The sequence below is a fragment of the Balaenoptera borealis genome (genome assembly GCF_965194805.1).
Source record: "Balaenoptera borealis genome assembly, chromosome: 4".
Lineage (NCBI taxonomy): Eukaryota > Metazoa > Chordata > Mammalia > Artiodactyla > Balaenopteridae > Balaenoptera > Balaenoptera borealis.
Window position 1 is genome coordinate 60,895,553 of NC_138861.1, and position 23,387 is coordinate 60,918,939.

Consider the following 23,387-nt stretch of genomic DNA (forward strand, 5'->3'; position numbering starts at 1 on the left):
GACCTGGCTAAAACAAATCATATTGCTGGGCCCAAAGTGAGGAAGCAGGAAAATACACTCTGGCTATGGTAAGGACATAGCAAGGATGTGGCTAGAGATAGGGTTAAAGAAATGGGGCCAAGCATTAGTAAGTATCCATGGGTCCCTTATAGAAAGTAAGGAGAAACATTTGCAGCATGTACCTGTGATGCATGTATCTTCTTCATGTGAACATTTCTTGGGGTTCTTAGGGACTCTAAAATGACTCAGGTTTAGAGATTAGGTAAGAAGCTGCAATTTTCAGTATGTTTTAAGTTATATCCAGGCCACCATTTTGCACAATTCAAGGGTGTACAATTCTCACTGTAGTAGGTCTTGTACTCCAGGAGATACCATCTATATAGACTACAATGTAAATGTTGCTAAGAGCTACATGCAATGTGGTAACCCTGGCTATTCTTGTAAGCTGCCTATCTATTTAAGTCCTAAGGAGCTTCATGGTCAATTTGTCGTTACCAAAGACCTCTCATTCTGAATTCCACTGTAGTCTTACAGTTATGGCAATCACACCTACCTTGCCTCTGTTGCTTAAATGCAATAAATTGGTCTGTACTACTATAGGATTACACCATTTCTATTAAAATCAGAGAGCCTCTTTCAATAGCATTTCCCCCCCCCCCCCACTTTATCCCCAGCCTTTAGATGATGGAAACCAGAGTGTTGAGCTTTTCAAGACTACTGACACTTGTCACTACCTTCTCAATATCTTGATGAAGGGAGTATCCTCTGGGCTCTTCTGGGAGACCATGGAAAGTAGGAGAAAGAGTGAACATGATAAATCACTCAAGTTTTCCTTTCTCCTTCAATCTTTCTATCCCTTCCTCTACATTTTGCTAAGGAACTTCTGATATCTCAAATCCACTTAACATTGTCCACCAGCAAAAATACATTTCAGTCACTCAAGCAAACAAATGATTATAATCACTCCAAAATGACTACATCTAAAATAGTTATAACCATGTGGAATTGAGAATCCTATATCAATAAGTTTGACTCTATCTAAACTTGTATTCTTTTTTCATCTTTATACCTATTTCCGGTTTTCTGGAGCATATCAAAAGCTTGCCACTGTTACACATAGACCTCTTAATGGATTATGACTCTAGTTATAGATCTGGTCTGGATACAAGAAGTGGTAGAGATATGGCATGTGGTAGCTCCCTCAAGTGGGGTTGCTACAGAGATTTCAGGCAGGGAGAGGACAGTCTTAACATAAAGGGAAGAGGGCCTGCTGGTAAGGAATACACAGTGAGGTTTGATGTTTTATGAACCTCAGGGTTATCTGAATTCACCCAAATGTTCTCAGGGTCTCACTGTATCCCAAATAGTCCTTGATTTTTATATATAAGCCCCAGAAATACCGTAAATTCAACCTTCATTTTAATCCTGCAATTTTGAAGATCAGACTCTACATCTTATTTTCAGATATGATTGCTCTGGACCTAAAGATGCAAGTTTCTTTTAGGGCAATTATAGAAGCTCCCTAAAACTCTAATCATGCCTGGAGCCTGGAATTTAAAATCCTGGATTTGTCATGGTCTTCATTTAAGCTTTGTTTGGTATAGTTAAAAGCAGACAACCCACTCCACAAACCTGTGTTCCTCATTCTCATTATATTCACAGGGCTTGCCAAAGTCTTGACATCAGTAGGCACTTCATTCCAGGCAATCACAAGTGAGCACTTAAGCAACAGATTTCCTGAGTCCCACCTACTGATGCCAAAAGGATTCTTGCTTGTTTAAAACCCACTCAGGTCAGATAACCGATCACAAGTTCATATTTTCTTGAGGATGCTGTCTATAGCCACTCTGGTACTACTTTATTGGTCAGAGTTAAGTTGAAGAGAGTAGAATATACTGTGCTTTAAGCAGAAAGGGATATATTATAGGACATTAAATAGCTTATAGAATTATTTTGATGGACAGATGAAATGGATTTTAGGTGACCGTCCAGAATTACAACCCAAAGCCACACCTCAGAATAGGGCCACCAGAGGAGCTACTGGTCCTCCCAAAACCAGAAAGGTGCCTGCCAAGTTGAAACCACCTATATTATTAACTTATATTACTTTCCTTCTCTCTGAAGAACTTTTTAAAACAATTCTTAAATTGATATATCCACTGTATATTCACTATTGGTTATAGGCTGCCAGTTTGCAATGCTTAAGTTGATATATCCATTATATATTCAATACAAATGATATTTAATGCCCTGAGAATATGCTCACATATATTAAGTAAAACAAAAACAAAAGCATGCTAAACAAGCAGCAGCAGCATTCTCGTTTTATTTAAAAATACACCTAAAAAACACTGAAAAGAGTTGGACTAAAATGTCATCAGTGGTTATCTCTAGCTGATGGAATTATATGTTCCTGTGTGTGTGCTTTTCTATATTTTGTTAACGCTCTACAATGAATATGTATTGTTTTTGTATCCAGAAGTAAATTGTTTTTACAAGGTAGAGAATTAACTTGGGTGGCAATGTAGAGGATAAAATGGAGTATAGTAGGATCAGAGGCAGAGAGATTAATAGACTTTTGCAGTAGAATGGATGAAAGATGGTAGAAGCCAAATTAAGGCAGTGGTTGTGAGGCAAAGAAAGTAATTAGGTAGTGAGAACATAGAACATAGAACGAATGAATAGGATTTGGTAATCTTGGATCCATTTAGGTTGGAGATAAAGGCTAAGGAAACATTGAACACTGTAATTCCATTGGTAACCCTGGATCTATATGGGTTGGGGTGGAGATAAGGGATATGAATTCATTAGTCTTATATATGGTAAATGAAATTGTGAACTTAAATGAGATTCCTTAGGGACAGTATATAAAATAGAAATAGGGCAATGGCCAGAATCATGGGGAACTCTTAACATTTAAGAGCCAGAGAGAGGAAGAAAGGCCTATAAAGAATAAGCAGGATTGATTAAAAAGGTAAAGCAACTAGGTTATCATGGAAACTAAAGGAAGGAAGGTTCAAGTAGGAATTGGTCAATGATGCTAGCAGAGAAAGCATCTTGCTTGCTTCTGAAGTTTGCTCCCTGTGAAAGGACCTCAATTAGTTCTGCGTCTTCCTATACACTTGGGGAGATTGAGTGACTTATAAAATTAGTAAATTTGTGAAGAATGTCTGATTTAGCTTTGTCTTCCAACCTCAAAGAACAAGGTTGTCCAGAGACCGAATTCCCATTTGATCCTCCATTCTGTCCCTGTCAAGTGTTGTTGCTAGGAATTGGAGGTATAAATCTGCCTAATTCTGGGGATCAGTTGGCAGGCTTATTTGGTTTTCCCACTACGCAACATCAACCAACTTAACTTTATCAGTAATAAAGTGATATTTTGGCCCCCATTTCTATTCTTTGCTTTATTTCCCAAATTGTTCAGAACCTAGGCAAGAAGAGGGGGATTAGTTTACTGGGACCCACTTGGAAACGGCAACAATTGATGCCAAATTCCACACCAGGTAAGGTAGAGACTGGGAGAGGCTAATGACTTTGGCAATTAGGAAGTAATCATAAATCACTATCTTCCTTAATAAAGTCAAACAGTTTTTCCAAGGAAGGCAATTGAGGAAATGTCTCCATGGAGATTTTGGTGGGACAATGTTAACTACTGCCCCAATCCTTGTTTTGTAAGATTCTCTAAGAATGGAACTATGCCACCCAGGGGCCTATATTAGTCAGGGATATTTTAGTTGCGCATGTATAAAATGTACCTTGATAGCTTAAATGAGAGCAGCAGGTGTGGGAGGGAAAAAAGACAGAACTTATTGGCCACTTAATTAACGGACAGTGGGTTAGTCTACGATCCTGGATTTCAAATGCTATCTGGACTCTACTCTCTATTACTTATAATGCCTTGGTCTGTTTTTTCTACAGGCAAACCTTGTTTTGTTACATTTCACTTTATTGCATTTTGCAGATACTGCATTTTTTAAATAAAAGGTTTGTGGCAACTCCGCACTGAGCATACCTAGTGGCACCACTTTTCCAATAGCATTTGCTCCCTTTGTATTTCTGTGTCACATTTTGTAATTCTCACATTTCAAACTTTTTCATTATTACTATATATGATTTGGTTATCTGTGAAACTACTTTGATGTTACTACTACGACTCGCTGAAGACTCAGATGATGGTAGCATTTTTTAGCAGTAAAGTATTTTTATTTAAGGTATAATGCTTAAACATGCTTAAGACGCAATGCTTTAATATGTTTAAGACATAATGCTATTGCACACTTAATAGACTATAGTGTAAAAATAACTTTTGTAAACACTGGGAAACCAACAAATTCGTGACTCACTTTATTGATATTTGCTTTCTTGTGGTAGTCTGGAACCGAACCTGCAATACCTCCAAGGTACACCTGTATATGGTAAGGTAGGTTTGCTCCCTGTTGTGCCAAAGATGGTCAGTGGGGTCTAGCCTCAGTAAAATTGTTATACATTACTCTGGAGATTGGCTTGGCTCATGTACCTATCTTTACGACAGGGGAAAAGTCACATAATTGACAGCTTTATTACATAAAGGATAGGAATCTCCTGAAAAGATGGACATACAAAAGTGTTTTTCACTACATTCTACCCCTTGGCTACCTGGCACCTCTACTTGTGCTTTTTTCAGTACACAGAATTTTAAAAATACCCTAGTCTAAGACAATGTAATTATACCATGGACAACTGAAATACTCTCTTCTCCAACAGGAGACATGCCAAAGTCTCATCCAATTTTTCCATCTTGCTCTTGGAAACCAAGAGTTCTAGGTGATATGCATTTCTTAAACCAGGTTTGAATGTAGCACATCATGGTACAGCACGATAAAGATAATTTTATTAGATATTGGTATACACTTAAGGAAAGTAAGGGCACTCTAATTAGCTAGTAGATGAGGTTCTTGGTCAGTTAATATGTCCTTTTTTTTTTTTTTTTTTGGCTGTGTTGGGTCTTCGTTGCTGCGTGCAGGCTTTCTCTACTTGAGGCGAGTGGGGGTACTCTTTATTGCGGTGTGTGGGCTTCTCATTGCGGTGGCTTCTCTTGTTGCAGAGCAGGGGCTCTAGGTGCGCAGGCTTCAGTAGTTGCGGCGTGTGGGCTCAGTAGTTGTGGCTTGTGGGCTCTAGAGCGCAGGCTCAGTAGTTGTGGTGCATGGGCTTAGTTGCTCCACAGCATGTGGGATCTTCCTGGACCAGGGCTCGAACCCATGCCCCCTGCATTGGCAGGTGGATTCTTAACTACTGCACCACCAGGGAAGTCCAGTTAATATGTCTTGAGTTTGTGCTCTGGAAGGTGCTCCCTGATCCCTTGCCCACACGTAAGAGGGTATTGGAATTAAGCAATCATAGGCCTTTGTTTGCAAGACTTGGTATTTTTTGTCTATACAAGTCTCTTACAATCTTAGTTGGCTGCTGGTCACCTTGCTCTTTGGTAACTCTGGTTTAGAAACCAAAAACAGACATGGTGTGTTATCTGTTTTCTGTCCCTTAGCAATGTGTTACAAGGTTGGAATGCAATGTCTATCCTCCAGTCAACTAAATTAACTATGTATTTCTATTTTGGCCTTTGTATCCAAAATCATAAGCTGAGCAATGAGTTTAGGGATAATGCAGCTAGAATTTATCTCTGTCCACTTGCCTCCAAGTTGTATCTCAGGGAATGGTTCCTCACAATGGGACTAATTTGTCAACCTTTGTCAGATAGGATATACACAGCAAGAGATGCATGAGGTGATCAAGAATCAGGCTTTTTTCAGGGTTCCAATTATATCTTTTACTGAGTTTTCAACTCCTTACCTGTGTTTGCACTAACTTTAGCTCAGGACAGAGAATATGGGTTTTCCAAACCTGTAAATTGCAGGTTTAGTTGATTCTCAGTCACATGGATTACTGAGTACATGCAGAAAGGGGGTGTCTTAGAAATATACAGTTGTTCCTCGGTACTCAAAGGGGACTGGTTCCAGCACCTGCCACAGATAGCAAAATCTGCGGATGCTTGGGTCCAGTAGTCAAACCTCCAGATCTGTGGATTCTGCATTTGCAGATTTAACCATGTATGTGCAGTCCCCCAATACTGAGGGCCACTGTATTTATTTTTAAAAATTCGCACAGTTTAAGGGTCAACTGTATTCTTTCTCCTGCATTCATACAGGCAGCTTGAACTGAAATGTATCCCTTTCTTGTAGGACCTTGCTAATGGACACACTGCAAAATCCTGACATTTTTCTACCAATTCCCCTAAAACGTTAACCTTGATATAGATATTGTCTAAGATCTAAAATTTAACAATTTGCTTGCTTGCTACAACATAGTAAATATTAACGAACCTCCTAGCCAGGGCCAAGGAACTGTTATCACTGTGCATGCCACCTAGACTTACCAGTTTTGCATTTCAGGGTGTGTCATTTGTTGACACTGGTATTATTTTATGTACTAGTCAGGAATAAAAACCCAAACCTTGCCATTTTGAGATTTCTTACTCTTTTCCAGTTTAATAGTCCGTTTTGAATTTCACATTAATTTTGGATGCAAGTTCAGAGAATTCAAAGTTTAACATATTATTAGGCTTTTCTCTCTAAGAGTTTATCTGGTTGCTGGAGGTAAGTCCTTCACTATCATGGCATTGTTGGAGGGGCATCTGGCCTGCTTGCTGACTAAATTTGTTGCTGTAATGTCTATTGTTGATACAATTTGCAATCTATTCTCTCAAAATGTGATTGTTTTTCCTCTGCCCTTACTTTAGAATTTATGGGTGTGTCTTCTCAATAGGATCCTCTATCCAACCCATGGATTCATACCACAGCCTGTGCCATGAGTTTCAATCACCCTGTACTGCAGCAAGCCTGTGTAAAGCAATTGCGCTCTTACTGTGAATCAAATTTACATACCTCTTAAGGAATTCTGTATCTCCTTTTCAGTTCAGTGTAGTCAAGGAACATGCAGGAGTGGGAGTGGTTATCAATGCTGCCTGGCCATCTGCTTAAACATATTATGTTGCCATTTCTACTTGATTGTAGTTGCCTGTGTTGGGCAAAGTTCCAGGTGGGAAACAGGGCCCAAGCCACAAGCTCCCTGTTTTTGAATTCCGAAGTCTTCCTGGCAGTGTCTATCCCTTACCCCTTAGGGTTTCAACTCTGAGGAGAGAGCCAAGAAATATGTCTCAATTCATGAGCACTTTTTACCTCTTGCAATACCATCGAGACTGCCTCTATTGTCTTGTAATGATTTCTTTCTCAGACATGTTCATGCCACATGGTGACCAAAGGCTACAGATAATTTAAGTTTTTGCTTAACTTCAGCCAGAGTGAGGTGCCTCTTTCTCAATAATGCTAGCCAAAATGGTGAGGTTGTCTCTGATTGGCTCCTTTTGTTAACCTGCCCATTCCTAAACCAATCCCTATGACTGAGGAATTATGGTACTTTGGTTGGCTTGATTCATGGGCCCACTCCTGTGGTATGGGAGTTAAGACCAGGAAATGGATGGTTGCACCTGGAGAAACAAGGGTAGATCTATACTAGTTAGGACAAACTCTCAAATATCAGTGGGTCACACAAAAGAACGCATAAGAACTCTAACACAAGTTAATAGGCAGGCAGTTATCCTCCAAGTGAAGATTCAGGAAACCAGAGTCCTTACACCTTGTGGCTTTGCCATCTTCAACACATGGCTTCCAATACAAATGCCTTAAGTTGCTGGGGAATGGGAGATACTGGAGAACTTTTCATGTGATATTTTTTATGGACCAGAGATGCCATAGGAGCACGTCACTTATACTCACATTCCACTGGTTAGAATCTAATTGGCACATCTAACTGGTAAGCCTAATTGCAAAGGAGGCTGGGAAATGTAATCTAACTGTGTGCTCAGAAGAATCTAGTGTCTGCAAGAGTCCACTATTCTGATCACTAAATATCCATTTTACCTCTCTTCCCACATAAAGAACACATCCTACCCAAATAAAGACAACCTAAAAGTTCTATCCAGTTACTAGGTTGGGCTTAAAGTCTAGTTTTTAGGTAATGTGCAGTCCTCTTCATTAGATCCAGATACAACCTATGAATTAAAAAACACAAGTTATCTCTAATATCACCCCAAATTCCAGGAAACAAATTGTACAGTGGTAGATCAGAAACAGGTAACTACAATATGCTCTCATTAGGAAAAGAGAAAACTGTGAGACACTAGGCAATACAGATACATAACAACGATGAAATACTGAGCAGGCATTTTGTGGTCCATCTGCTGTGAGAGTGGAGGAAGTTTTGATGAGATCGCAATCTAGTTTTGTAGAGGAATTTGTTTGTCCTCTGTCTTCTGTATGGCCCAATACTGGCCTCTGAAATGTTTTCTGCCCATTATTCCCCATGGCCACATCCTATGTGAGTACTGGGGAGTTGTAAAGCATTTATGCTCTATTTTCTACTTATGCAAGTTTGGGGTGGAACAGCTGCCTCAAGGTTTTAACACTTGAACAATATTTGAATCAGGTTCATGATTTGATCAGTAATAAAATTCCTTCAAAAATTTAGTCCTATGATCTATTTGCTTCTAGTAACTACACCCAAAGTTCTTACATAATTCTCTAACCCAATTTATTCCTTTGCTTCCTTGCCCCCATGTCAGTTTCTCAAGAACTTCATCCCAGCCTCCTTGAGGCCATCGAAAATAATGGCCTTGGATGGAAAGGCCAAAGCCTTGATCTGATTTTTGTTCCGGGACTAAATCTTGGGAGGACTGTACTCAAGGCCTCTTCTAGTTTCATTGTTTTACTGTTCCCGGTCAAGAATTCCAAATATTCCTATGCACATTCATTTCTGCAATTGTTTCCTGAGCTTATCTCTTCAGCAAAGTGTTGCTAAAAGTAAAATGCTAAAATGCAAAATACAGTATTACTTATACTCTTTTGAACTATTTCCTCTTGAGATTGTACTGAGCTACAGTCTCAATAGGTAGGTAATAGTTTTACCACCCATTTTGCCACTGCAAAACATGGGTCTCCTTCCAGCCTCTGATACCAGTTTCTCCAACATCTGCTGCATCATCAGTAAGCCAATACAGCATATTTTATAACATAAAAATATGGGGTACTGTCTAAGCAGTACCCCACTTCCAGCACCAATTTCTGGGTTAGTCATGGTCATTCTAGCTCCTGTAACATATGAATTCTCAAATCTCAACTTTCTCTCTTACAAGAAGTCCAAAAAGCAGTGTTTCTAATTTGGAGGTGTCTGTCTTCCAAGTAGTAATTTAGCCACTCATGCTCCTTCTCTCTTCTGGCTCTGGCATCTTCAGAATACAGTTTTTAAGATCACCATACTCACTAGCTTCAAGTTGGTGGACAAAGAGTGAAGATGGAAGGACTTCATTAAGCCTGGAAATGAGCATGTCACTTCCATTTACATTTCACTGGCTAAAAGTCATTCACATGACCACAAATAACTAAAGGGAAGTTGGTATATTTAGTCTAGCTGTATGCCCAGGAAGAAGAAATAAGTTTCATGAATGACTAATCAAGTCTCTGTTACAAGGTTCTAAAAGGAAAAAAAATGCTACATAAAAAGAACAGAAAGTCACTCCAGGGGCTTTGTCCATTCTAATAGGTGTGACCTTATTCTAATAGTTCCAACAAAATAATCATTTCCCTATTATATAAAAGAGTAAGAATTCATTTTCTTCTAAATAATGGGATTACTTCAAACAGAGTATTTGTGATGGTGTGATAGGTACATAAGTTAGATTGCACAGGGTTAATAACTGAAATTCAGATAACAAAAAGAGACATTGAATGTAGAATACTCTTTAAAGCTTGGTTGTGATGGAAAGGAAACAGAGTGGAACCACAAATGTAGAGGACTGAAGACAGAAAGGATAATAGAAGAGAACTCAGGGATTGGAACTAGAGTACAGACGGATAATTCATCTTATATAAGAGCAGGGAGTGTCTCATTCCTCTGATATTGGAGGAAAAGAAAGATTCAGAAGTACCTAAGTTTCTAGTATTTGGAAAATTGAAGGAGTTTGTGCCTAACAGCATCGATCTTCTTGTGAAGTTTGAAGTAAAGTCACATAATGAAATGTGGTTGGGATTTAAAGACTGCAAAAGTATTCTGGTGGGAAGGGAGAAAAAGGTGCTGAAGAATATATAAGAAGGAGGGAGGAATCCAGCTGAGGTTAAGACCTAAATCTGTAATGTTAAGATACATAATGTAGTGTACTGTTCTGCACAGAACTTAGCAACCACTGTAGGAGAGGAACAGGCAGATGATTAGCACTTCGTGTGTATATTTACTATAACACTTATTACACTGTAAAGCCCCAGGAAGCAGAGACTTAGATTTTGTAAACTATGCACACAGTAGGCACATGATGAATTTTTGCTTGAATGAATTGATTCAATCATTGCCAATTCTGCCATAGTACTCTGTAGAGTACTGGCAACTGCCCACATTTCATATGGTATGCCAGTGTTAAAAAGAAAAAAAAAAAGGCTAAAAAAATTCAGGCATACTCAGCTAAACTTAGCAGTCTTAAAACGGCAACTATGTCAGCTGAGACATACTTTTTATCTTGTGCCAGTACATCTTTCTTTGATGTTTCCTTCATTTTCCTTATGCTACTGTGTTCTTACTGAACCTGAAAGGGATAATTCTGAGTTCAATAAGCTACGTTATTATTCCAAAAGTCCTGAAAGTTCTTCAGACACCTACAACTGAACTCACAACCCCCATCACAATATTCCTTTCAAGAGATTCACAGACAAGGATGATTACTTATGATGCTTACTTCACAGATAAAAAGCTGAGTAGGTGAGGGGTGGAAGGACTAAATCGGGGTCATTCACTGAATCGTCTGCAGAGTTTGGCACAGATTCTGCTTCCTTCTCCTGTCTTCTCCCCTTTGGAAACTTCAGAGTTGTAGTGATCTCAGACTTCACTTAGTCGAACTCCTTTATGTTACACAGGTGTAAGCTCAGGTTCAGGAAGTCTGACCCAAGACTTAGTCAAAGTAGGCTCTTTCCTTTACACGACGCCATCTCTCAAGATCCACAGCCCTAACTCACCATTTGGCGGTAGAAAAAATGGCCAGAAACGAAACTACGTACAAGAGTCCAGAACCAGGCTCCACCTCCCGGATCAGGCAGTCCGGGCCTCCAGCTAACAAAGCGTCTGGTCCGTGCTTCGGTATGGGCTTCCCCACCCGGCCCGGGCTGCTCCTCTCCAGCCTGCCCGCCCGCCCCCCCGCACCGCAACACTGCCCGCCCGCGGGGGCCCAAGACCCGACCCTCGAAATCTCACTTTCGTCTTTCGGCCACCCGCGCGCCACCGCTCAGGCGACGGCTGATGGCGTCACCCGTACTTCCGCCTGCGGCTGCGTTCTAGTCACCAGCGAGGAAGGAAGAAGGGAGGTCTGAAGGGGCTGTGTGCGGGGGAAATAGCGAGGAAAGAGAAGAAATCCGGGTGTAGCGGGCGCTACGGCAGTAACCGCGGCCCTCCTCTGTCCCCGGCGTCCCCCCATCGGAAGTCGCCCTAGGCACACTTCCCCCGACTTTGGGTAGTCTCCCCTCCGCTTGATCTCCCGACACCCTGGTCTCCCTCTTCGCCTCTAACCACCCCCTCCTAGCTCCCTCACGCTCCCTCCCTCTCCCTCCCTCCCATCGTCAGGCTCCCCGCCCTCAGTATCGCGAGACGAGGTGAGAGCTGGCGGAGCGGCGGCGGCGGCAGCAGCAGTAGAGGTGACCGAGGCGGTGGCGGCGGAGGCGGCACCGAACGCTGTGTTGGCCCCGGTGCGGCCGAAGTCGCGGTAGAGCGTAGCCCCCACGCCCCTCCCCCGTCCGCGCCCTCCCTCTTTCCCCGGAGATGGAGAAGGCGACGGTTCCGGTGGCGGCGGCGGCGGCGGCGGCAGCTGAGGGAGAAGGGAGCCCCCCGGCGGTGGCGGCTGTGGTGGGCCCCCCCGCGGCTGCACCGGCGGCGGAGGTCGGCAGCGGCGTTGGCGGCGGCGGCGGCGGCAGCGGGGCTCGCTCGGCCTCGTCTCCTCGTGGGATGGTGCGAGTCTGCGACCTGCTCCTGAAGAAGAAGCCGCCGCCGCAGCAACACCACAAGGCCAAGCGTAACCGGACTTGCCGACCCCCCAGCAGCAGCGAAAGCAGCAGCGACAGCGACAACAGCGGCGGCGGTGGAGGCGGTGGCGGCGGAGGCGGCGGCGGCGGCGGCACCAGCAGCAACAACAGCGAGGAAGAAGAGGACGACGACGACGAGGAAGAGGAGGTTTCTGAGGCAAGGGCCTGGTTTCAAGGGAAGGAGGGAGGAAGGGAGCGTAAAGGGTAGGGGCCAAAGGTGGGAGGGGACTTGCGGTGGGACAGATTCCTGTGGGCTTGATCTGTCTTAGGGGCCAGGCTTTCTTTCCACTGCCCCCTTTCTTTCCCCGGCCGAAATTGTGAGGTGTGGACATGTGGGGGAGGGTAGCTGACACGTGGGGGTGGGAGGACCACGGAGTGCACAGAGTTGGTGAACAGCACGTTACCCTGGCATGGTTCGCTCGGTTTAGGATGGAGGGAATCGCTTAGATTCCCTCTTTGCACAGCCGGCGGGGTCGGCCTCGGGCCAGTAGGGCCGTGTTACTCCTGGGGCGGGGGCGGGACCAAAGCGGGAGGGGTAAGATAATAGGTAGATGAGTCTCGTGAGGAACGACTAGGAGGTTGGTCAATTTCTCCCGCTTGTGAGGTTGGAGGGGAGCAGTTTTGGGGGGAGGCAAGGTTGTAATGGACTCAGAGCTAAGTATTTGTGTATGTGAGAGACACGTGAGAAGCTGTACTTTTCCATACTGTTCTGCTGCAGTTTTTTTTTTTTTTTTTCATAACTATTGTGGCTGCTGAAGTAACCTTCACTTCCTCAATCTCTCAAGGATTTTGGATGAACTGATCTTATGTCCATATACATTTATATGTAACTCAGTGGTTGAAAACTATGTTTGATCCTGACATGTCATACTCTTACATTTTCAAATGCTTCCTTGGTGAGGAAGAATTAAGCCAGGCCCTGTTGCTTTCCACATAACGTGAGGCAGCTGAAGAGTCTGCTTTGGAGGCAGGCTTGGTTGTGGTGAGTTGGAATAGGAAGGCCTCTTGGTTTGTCCTAGTGATCTGGTTTCATAATAACTGTTTATAATTTTTCCTGGGTCCACAGACAGGCGGCGTTGCAGGACCTCATTCTTCAAAGAAGACCATTTAACCAAAACTCAGTAAAACGTACCAACCATACTGAGAACAAGCGAAGAGGAGTTAGCCTTACTAGTTAGCAGCTCTTTTGTAACTCTTTTGTCCACTCCCTGAAATGGAAGCTCGAAAATCTTGATCTGAAGAAAGAAGTTGTAACTTAAGGTAGCAGAAGGAAAGCAGCTTTAAAGGCTGATTATAAATTTACTTATAAGAGAGAACAACTGAATTATCTAGAAGTACCACTTGCCATTTATTCTTTTTCACAAGCACTGCTAATTTTGGTACAAGGCTGGTTTTTCGAAAATTGCATTATTGGAACTTGGGTTCCCTAATTTCAAATAGGGAAATACCTTTTAAAGAATTTGAGACTTGTCTGTTAGTAGAAGACCAGATTCTCTTTTACCTCAGACTGGATGAAGTTATATCGGTAGAGATGTAATAAATAGTTCGTGTATGTATACCAAAAAGATGGACACTCCCTGCTATTTCATTTAGCCTACTGAATTCTAAGGGGAGGTTTGTATTGATAGATTTTGTATTGACCTACTTGGGTGTTTCAGGATAGTGTGTTGCTCAGCCTGCATATGAAACAGTGAAGAGAAGGATGTGACAGGATCCTTATTTCCAGTAAAATCTTTTATATGGTAGTTAGAATCATTCAACTGTATTATTTTTACAGAGATGAGAAACATTTTAGAGATAATCTCATCTAACCCTTTTATTTTAAAAATGAGGAAAATGAGAGTTTTTTTTTTTTTTTAAAGGAAACTGGTTGTGGTGGTAGCAGCAAAAGTGGAAATCGGAGTTTTCTAATGGTTCAGACCAGTATACTTTTCATGACAATTTATTCCCTGTATCTCCCTTCTGACATTTTTCAAAAAGTAGGCGGTCAATTGCAAGGTAACACAATCATGCAGCTATGGGCAAAATACCAATATTTTATTAAGATTTAAAATTCTCAGATAAAATATCACGCTCTGGTTTGGAACTCAATATGAAGTTGAGTGCAGTACTTACTGAAATATTATTCTCTAAACTTCACATACCTAGATAGTTCTGTCCATTGGAATTGAGCCTAATAAGCAAAACTTTTAGTAATTCATTAAATCATGTAGAATAGGCTTAAGTTTGTAGGTGTGTTAGTTTTGTGAGTTGGGTTTGTTTTCCTTGGAAGATAGGAATGGTACATGTTGACTGATCAACTAGGGGAGTGTTTTCTTTATTTTTAATATGCTTTATTTTGTCTTCTGTACAGTGATGTAAACAGTGGGTTCGTCATTTGTTATGGAGCTGAGTCAGGAGAAATAAGTGGAAGAAAGCACAACCATTTGTATAAATCTATACAGGTACATGATGAGGGATAAGCAGACAGAAGGACAGTATGTCTCTGCACCTGCCTCCATCCTTGACCAGAATAGAGAAATAAATGAACATAATTGTCACTGTACACTATAAGCTAAATGGATGAGTTGTGCAGTGTTTTTCATTTCATTACCATTTTATTGACATGTTAGCAGAAGTTTAACTTTCTAGAGCTAGGAAATCTTGTGGCTAATACTTAATTGTACTTACGTCCTTTCTGTTATTGGCTACACAATGGAAAATATGGATAACGTCTTTGAGATTATCCTTCCAATAAAAATCATTGAAAAGTTAAGAAGGAATAAGAAAGGTTATAGTTTTGGGGTATTTAACCTACAAAAGTGGAGGATAATTTAACAACAGTATATATGTTTACTTCGATGAAACGCTAGCTGGATATTTTGTATATCTGCTGAAAGAGGGAACACTGGAAGGAAAGGAGATTCAATTTAAATAAAAGCTTTATTTGAATGTTCAAGAACAAGAATCTAATTTTTACTAAACGTTAGTGTAGGTTATTGAGAATTGGATTTTCTCTTCAGTATTTCAGAATACGGATAATCATGTTTTAGATAATTTGTGTAACTTCAGATATTCCTTTACCCACCTCCCCAATCTGATGCAAAACCTTAGATCAAAAATTGAAAATTGCAGTAATTTTCTCAGCTTTCAATGGGTGACTAACCAATATGGAAAATAGAAATGTATTTCCTAACATAAAGGTTGTAATGCACATCTTTTCTGATTAGTGGATTAAATTAATTAAATAGCTTGCTCAAATATTACAAGAAAAAAATGTTGAAATTGCAAGAGTTGATAGTCCATTTCAGAATCAACGTTGCATTCTATTGAATCTATTTTCAAATGTAAATTGAATGGCATCAGTGTTGGCTAAAGCAGAATTCAAAATGGAAAAAGCTTGCTATTGAAGGTAGAACTCATGTTCAAAAGTGACATTTCTGTTAAAGATGCATAAAATATTAGTACAGTAGGAGTTGATCAGAATTCCATCTATATTTGGTAGGTAACTTGAGGCTTTAAATTTAAGTAACAAACCTAGTGAAGAAATTTCAGACAAGGAGAGCCAGTAAATAAGTTAGTACTGACTTATTCATTCACTTTTGAAAGGATTTGCATGGCCAGGGAGAATCTGTTTATAGACAAACAGGAAAGAGGTAGGGTTGAGAAAAGAAGGAGAAAGAACAATTATTTAAGTAGATTGCGTTTCTTCAAGTTTACTTCCAAACCTTTTTTTGTTAGTTTTTTAATAGAAAAATGCTAAGTTCTTCTGCTGTAATGGTAGAATCCCAGATTAGCCCAGAGAAGCTTATTTGTTCCCCAGTTTCATCTCTTAATTGATGAAGCAGTATTTGTAAATAAGATGTTAAGATCTTTGAAACAATAGTTCTGTCATAATTATCTCGTCTCCTATTCTGCTTAAGCATAGTACTTAATAAAAATTTTTTCAGTAACTAAGGAGGATCCAGAATTCATTTGGGAAACCAGGAGGAGGCATAGAGTTTCTTCCGTCCTTCTTGGATCCACAGCTGCTGAATAACTGAAGTTTGGATTTTAACATCTTTCAATTACTTAATTACTTCTTTTAGTGATGGTGATCTCTCATAGGTATTGAGGGAAAGCCATTTAAACCAAGACATTGATTGTTGAATGCCTGATAAGTACCTTAAGCATCCTAGATATATTTACATTTTAAAAACATAATAAAAACAATTACTTAATCCGTGCCTAATGTGTGTCAAGTCTAACATAATGGTTAAGAGCAGGAATGGAGCTTGGATTCATATCTTTGGTCCATCACACACTACGTTTGTGATCTTGGGCAAGTTACATAACCTCTCTCCAGTTTCCTTATATGTTAATGGTGATAATAGTAGATTCTATCTTATAGCATTGTTTTGAGAATTAAATGAGTTAATACAGTTTTCATGTATTCCCATTTTCACCCTTACACTGTGGTGTCGTCATATTTGTTTCATTAGTCATAAATGTTTGGAGTTTCTACTATATGGTAGGAATTTTGCTGTACTGAGTAAGCAACGGTGAGCAAAACTATTTTAAGACATTGATTTAAAAATACACCAATGATTAAATATAAGTTTGAGGAAGTATGAGAGTGAAAACAAATGGTTAAATGTATATCCTGAATAAAGTATGTGAAAAGTATACAGATGTTTGGAGGGGATATTCATACTCATTTTAAAGGCAAAGATACTGGGTTGGAAGGGTTTTAGGTAACTTCATCAGGGTCACGTAGCTGATAAGTGGCAGAGCGGGACTTAACCTGTGTTTGTTTGATTCAAAGCCTGCCTATTCATTCACTCATTCATATGCTCTGGTATGCCATATGATGTTGAGTGCGACATCAGTGATGTGGGCATTTCAGATAAGTTAAAACAAACTCAGATGGCATAGGAGAAGATACTTTTTGGCAGTAGGACAACCACTGAAGACAAATTAGCTACGCTGAGCTTTTCTTGTTCTGAAAAGCTCATTGAAAAAAAAAGAAATACAGATAAATATATTCATATTTCCACCATTTAGAATTAACAGTTGTTAACAGAATGAAACTTTATAGTGAAAACCACCTTGTCTAGAGGCAATCTTTTTGCTTCTCCCTGCCTTTCAAGACATGCTTTTTAAGGTTATCTTAGAAAAAAAAAATTTCCTTTTAAATAGGAGATGTTAACCTGGGGTCTGGATAGGCTGTGAATACCCTGGAGTTAAACCCAAGATTTTGTTGAAGGTGCTTATAAGTTGTTGTTGTTGTTGTTTTTCTTTTCTTCCCTTAACCTGTAGTATGTGTGTAAAACTTTCATTAGATACCATACTCAGAAGTATATGACCACCTCCTCCCTCCTTCCTACCTTTTTATTTTGAAACATTCTCACTGCCATGGTTGTGGGAAATCAGGCGAGCATTTATATGGATTGTTTAGAATTGGGAAACTTGCTTCTAAGGTAATGTGGTAATGAAGAAGGCATATTTGTGTTGTGAAGTAGGGGGGTCGCAGATTTATCTGTTCTTTCTGTTAAATTAGCCCTATGCCTACTCTCTCTTCTCTTAAATCCTCATATTTTGCCTTTTAATCGATGAAGCATTTTCATCTAGTCTGCTATGTTCTGTCAGATCCAAAGAAGAAACCTTGTCTTACACATCTCTCTATCTCCTACTGCACCGTACCGTGTGTGTTATTAATAAGTCATAGCGTCTTACCTTTGCTAGGATTTGGTGCAGTCAGATCTCTGAAGTAAAAATAGTTTATAAATATATCTTATTTAGTTACTTTGGACATATTTGGGACCTCAAGTCTTTTTAATTTTTTTAAAGATTTCTTTTCTTCTTTTTTCAAAATATTTATGTATTTATTTATTTGGTTGCATTGGGTCTTAGTTGCGGCAGGCAGGCCCCTTAGTTGTGGCTTGCGGGCTCCTTAATTGTGGCTCGCCGGCTCTTTAGTTGCAGCATGTAGTCTCCTTAGTTGTAGCATGCGAACTCTTAGTTGCAGTGTGCATGTGGGATCTAGGTCCCTGACCAGGGATCGAACCCGGGCGCCCTGCATTGGGAGCGCAGAGTCTTATCCACTGCGCCACCAGGGAAGTCCCTGGACCTCAAGTCTTAAGGTAACAGAACTTGGTTGCAGCTATTTATGGTGGACCCCTGTCAGATGCTTTTATTGGATTCTAATTACTCAGTTTAGTCTAGTCATTAACGTCATCAACCTAATTGGAGTTAGTATTGTGAAAGTTTTAACTGTTGAATAATCATCAAAGCAGTACATTTTGAGTCCCAGAAATTCACTGGACTATTTGCTAGACTGCTTCTACTAGCATCCAAATTAGACCATCAGTTGACTAGGAGGTTGATTTTTAGGCCCTTGAGAGTATTTGCACTTATGACAGTATATTCTGCATTTTTGTAAGGATAATTTAGTGGCTTAGGAAATGTGGATATAATGAGCTTCCTTATAATTTTTCTGTACTTGACCATAGACAAAAAGGAATTTTCACTTCCTAATGGTATGTGAATTAGTGCCTGCTGATACCACTTATATTTTTGTTAGGACCGATAGGGGGCACCAACATCCATGGTAACCTATGCCAAATCTGACTAACTTCCTTCAGCTTTTACCTTTTGGAAAAAAAAAACAAGTCATTAGGGAATAGAAGGTGAAGGGTAAATATGAATACTCCTTCTAGTGCCTGGAGCCTTACCTTTCTGGTAGAGTTATGCCTATCCATTTGCTACCCAGAAGCAAAATACCCTTCCTGACTTAATGGTGTTTTTACTTCTTAACTTTTTTTTTCTTTTGTCTTTAGAAACTATTCTTATCCAGTCATGAGGGGAAGTGGAATTGTAGAGCATTATAGGTATCATTTTATCATGATTTGTAATTTGGAGTTTTAATTATTGAAAAGGGACATGGTGAAAATTTTATCTTCCCCAAGAATGCTATGCAAAAATCAATATAGACTTAATTATTGAAAGCATAACTTAGGTTGACTTCTGTCATCCTATGAAACTCGTAAACATTACCTGATCTTTTTAGAGTTGACTTTTTATGTTTACTTCAGGGTGAAACTAGAGATAAAAGAGGGTCAGGTGGAAAAACATGTAACTATCACAGTACTTTAGGAATTCCTTTTGGAGCCAATATTATTAGTGTTCTTATAGATAATTTTGATATATAATAAAATCTTTCTCAAAGTATGCAGATAGATCATATTGAATTGTACTGATGGGAATGGACAACAAGATTATTGAGAATAGATTGAAATTTTTAAATAGGTTTATATGAGTCATGGGTAAAAAAATGTGCTTTTTTGATTAAATGGTCTGAAACAAAGCATGCTTTTTCAGTAGAAGTTCAACATAACGTTAAGCAAGATTAAATAAGGTATTAGAGATAACCAAAGTCATAATTCTAATTTTAAACAATGCTAAGATACATCTGCAAAAAATAGATTATATATATTTCTGCCTGCTGTACCATGAAAATGATGACTAAAAGTAGGGAAGTTCTAGAGAAAGAGTTTAAAAATGATTGGAGGGTGAGGGATGGAATCCATGATCAAGGAGGACTGCTGATTATCCTTAATTATATTCTCATTGCTCTTATTATTTAATGTTCAAATTAACCAGTTACTCAAACTGAGTCACAACATGAAGAAAAACGTGAGGTGTATTAGTGTTATTTCAATTTTGAAAATAAGTAAACTCCTCATTTCTCATTTCTTGAGATTATTTGAAAGTATAGACTAGACATGGCAAATTTATGAAACTAGTTTGTAGCTGTGCATCTCTAGTAGGGCATATTCCCCTCCCGAGCTATCATTTGGTCTCATTTAATCTTTAATATTTTAATCCTCCCTGCCCCCCAGTAAAAAAGAAAGGAATGGAAAATAAAAAAAGAAAAGTGAAGAAATAAAAGACCTATCCTAAAATTAATTCTTGGCTTGGTCTTTCCTCGTGGAGTGTTTTTTAATTAAAGAACATTTGAATGAAAAATATTTCAGAGAGATCTGTGGAAAAATTGGTTTCGTCAGTTTTGAATTTGGAATAAAAAAATATTAACATGAAGTTCTGTTTTCCTTTTCTTCTTTCCTATTGCCCTAAATCTGAAACCTGAGAAGAAAAGGAAGTCTTCCTGTTTGTGTTACACCAAATCTGTTTTCAGTTCAGTCTTTGACCCCATTATTGTCTTTTCCCTTCTCTGTGCCACATTTCCCTCTTGTTTTTTATATGAAGTTAATAACAAAAATAGTCCTGTTGCAAAGCCTCTAGTGTAGTTCTTACTAGTGTGAGATTTGGTATAGGAGTTGATTCTTTTACTTGCCAAACATTTATTCTGTATCTACTATGTGTGGCTGTTTTTACTATATAATAATCTCAAACATTTCCTTCTCAGGGAATATGAAAAAGTTAGCTATATTTAAAATCATAGCTCTATATAGTTAGTAAAACTTTTAAACTTGCATACACGAAAACTTAACACAGTGATGGAATTCTGTTTTTTATGATTTTTAGAAGATAAGTATCACTATTAGTATATTTTTCTAACTAAGTTTATTTAAGAGGCATTATTGAGACCTAGCATAATCACTTAGGAATTTTGAGGGTTTTGAAGAAATTGAGACATTATTCCCAGCTTCATAAAATTTAAATCTTGTTGAGACAAAATTAATAATAATTTAAAACTGTGAGGATGATTTTAATCCTGTATGATTACTTTACTTGGGAGTCTAACAGTTTTCAATGTATCTGTGTGCCTTTAGAATTGGTCTCATTATAGGGATTGTTCTGTTTTTGCATACTGATAGTGTAGACTTTACATCTTTTATGAGTGTCTCTTGGAATACTCACTAATTTTGGGTTTTTTTTTTTTATTTAAAAAATTTTTTTAAAAGGAGGCCTGTTATGTGATACTTTTTTAGAGTGTCTGTGACTACTAAGTTACACCAAAGAAACATTGATTCTAATTTTACCCTGAAGATTTTGTAGTCAGAAAAGAGGTAGCTATACTAGTATACTTATGGTTGCTGCAGGTAGAGATGGGTTAAAGTATGAAAAGTTGAGTTACAGGACAATATCAAGTGCAATGTTAAATATCTTTTAAATTAGATCTTAAATACAGTGTTTCTGTAATTAAACATTATTAATTAAGCATACATATTTGTAGAAACTTACACATATTTGTAGAAAATTTGACAAAATCAAAAAATATCTAAGGGATACAAAAATCACCTAATCTTTTTTCCAGAATTAATCATTATTATTTGAAATCATCTTTGCATTCTTTTTTTTCTCAGATAATGATTACATATTTATTTAACTGTAAAAACTAGTGATGCTTGTTTTGTAAAAAAAAAAGGAGTCTTCTAATACATGAAGGTTTTATCCAACTCTTAGAGTAAATGCTGCTAACAGCTTGGTGTATATCAAATGGTCTAGTTTCTTTGTTGGTGCGAGTGAGTTGAATGAGAGAGAAGGTGTGGGTGTGGGTATGTGTGTGTGTGGGGGGGGGTGTGTCAGAGAGTATGTTAGGATTTGGCTCATTCTCATTTACTTATGAATGTTTCACAGTATGATGTTCATAATTTATTTGATCTTTTATGTTGGTAGACAGATTGTTTTCAGTACATTGCTATCACATATACATTGCTGAAGTGAACATCCTTTTACAGTTATTTATTTATTTTTTTTGGCTGTGTTGGGTCTTCGTTTCTGTGCGAGGGCTTTTCTCTAGTTGCAGCAAGTGGGGGCCACTCTTCATCGCGGTGCGCGGGCCTCTCACTATCGCGGCCCCTCCCGTTGCGGGGCACAGGCTCCAGACGCGCAGGCTCAGTAGTTGTGGCTCACGGGACTAGTTGCTCCGCGGCATGTGGGATCTTCCCAGACCAGGGCTCGAACCCGTGCCCCCTGCATTGGCAGGCAGATTCTCAACCACTGCGCCACCAGGGAAGCCCCTACAGTTATTTTTGAGTACAAAAGTACTTCTTTGGAATGGATTCCTGGAAATGGAATTTAAGGGCCAGAGGTTATTCACGTGTTAATTTGATAAATGCTCCCAAGTTTTACTTCCATCAACAGTGTTTAAGAATGCTACTGGATTTGATCATCTTAGTTTTAAAAATCTGTTAAACAAAAAATAGTGTTTTGTTTTTGTTTTCCTTATTACTGTTGACATTGAGCAAATTTTCCTGTTTATTTTTTATTTGGATTTCTTTTGAAAATTTCCTGTTTTATCTATTATTAGAGTTGTTACTTATTATTCTATTAGAGTTTTTTGTTTCTTAGTGATTTGTGATGCTGTTTATATTTATGGGTATTAATCCTTCATGGTGTTGTTGCAACATATTCTCTATCTGTTTACATTATTTTCACAATGTAGAAAATTTTTTATTTTTTTGTAGTAAGATGAGTTATTCTTTTATGACTCCTTCTTTACCCCAGTATTTAAACAAAATTTCTTAGATATTTTCTTTTGATACTTCTATACTTTTTTTCCCAAAGATACATGGATATCTTTTTGGATATAGTATTTAATTGTTTATCCATTTCTTATTTACTCTTTTCATTAGCATTTGACCTTGCTGACCAATCCTTGCCTCTTAAAAAGTGCTATTCTCTTTGCTAATGTAATACCACCCTCTCCTATTTTTACATTACTAGCTGCTTTTTTTGGTCTTTTTGCTTCCTTCCACCCCCTTCACTGTGCATCCTTTGGTTATTTAGTACATCGTTGCTCATTCCTGGGCCCTTTTTGGTCTCTTATCTGCTTACTTCTTAGGTGATTTTATCTAGTATTGTGTCTTTATATATGCATTTGCTAATGACTCTCAAGTTTATATCTCCAATATAAACCTTTCTTCTTGAGTACCGGGCTAAAACTTCTGGCCACCCAACAGTTGTACAAACCTTTCTTCCAACACATAGTCTTCTTTCTTCCTCAAGAGAATCAATCCACAGTCCCATCTGGATACTACATATAGCTCACAGTGTAGGATATCTACATAATGCTTGTCCTCTTAATTCAGTCCAGTAATCTGTAAAATAATAAAAAATGTATCTATCCATCGTTTGCCCAACCCATTGTACAGTGGTGAATAGGAATAGGATAATCATAATGATAGCTTCTTTGGAGAAGGAAGGAATAAGTAGACAGCAGTCATTGGTCCATAGTAATAATGAAATCCTTCTGGACAGGAGAAGACTGCCCTGGCAACTATGTAAAATCCTTGGTTAAACTCTGATTTTGCTCTC

The 23,387-nt window shown here is 39.0% G+C and overlaps 1 protein-coding gene and 1 long non-coding RNA gene across 16 annotated transcripts in view; one reads left to right on the forward strand and one right to left on the reverse strand.

Annotated features, from left to right (window-relative positions):
- Nucleotides 1-4,848: 4,848 nt before the first annotated feature.
- On the reverse strand, nucleotides 4,849-11,316 carry LOC309627953. Its single transcript, XR_014244050.1, has 3 exons — nucleotides 10,814-11,316; nucleotides 6,918-7,163; nucleotides 4,849-5,467 (listed from the first exon to the last, which is right to left on the reverse strand). It is a non-coding gene; the product is annotated as an uncharacterized lncRNA (long non-coding RNA).
- A 9-nt stretch (nucleotides 11,317-11,325) lies between these two features.
- ANKRD17 (ankyrin repeat domain 17) overlaps nucleotides 11,326-23,387 on the forward strand; it is a 250,560-nt gene continuing 238,498 nt past the window's right edge. For all 15 annotated transcript variants that reach the window (XR_014243983.1, XM_082390034.1, XM_082390051.1 and 12 more), the window contains exon 1: nucleotides 11,326-12,303. Coding sequence is in view for 14 of the 15 variants with exons in the window: in XM_082390034.1 (XP_082246160.1) it covers nucleotides 11,887-12,303 (417 nt within the window). In the remaining variant the exon portion in view is untranslated. The remainder of the gene's footprint in view (nucleotides 12,304-23,387) is intronic.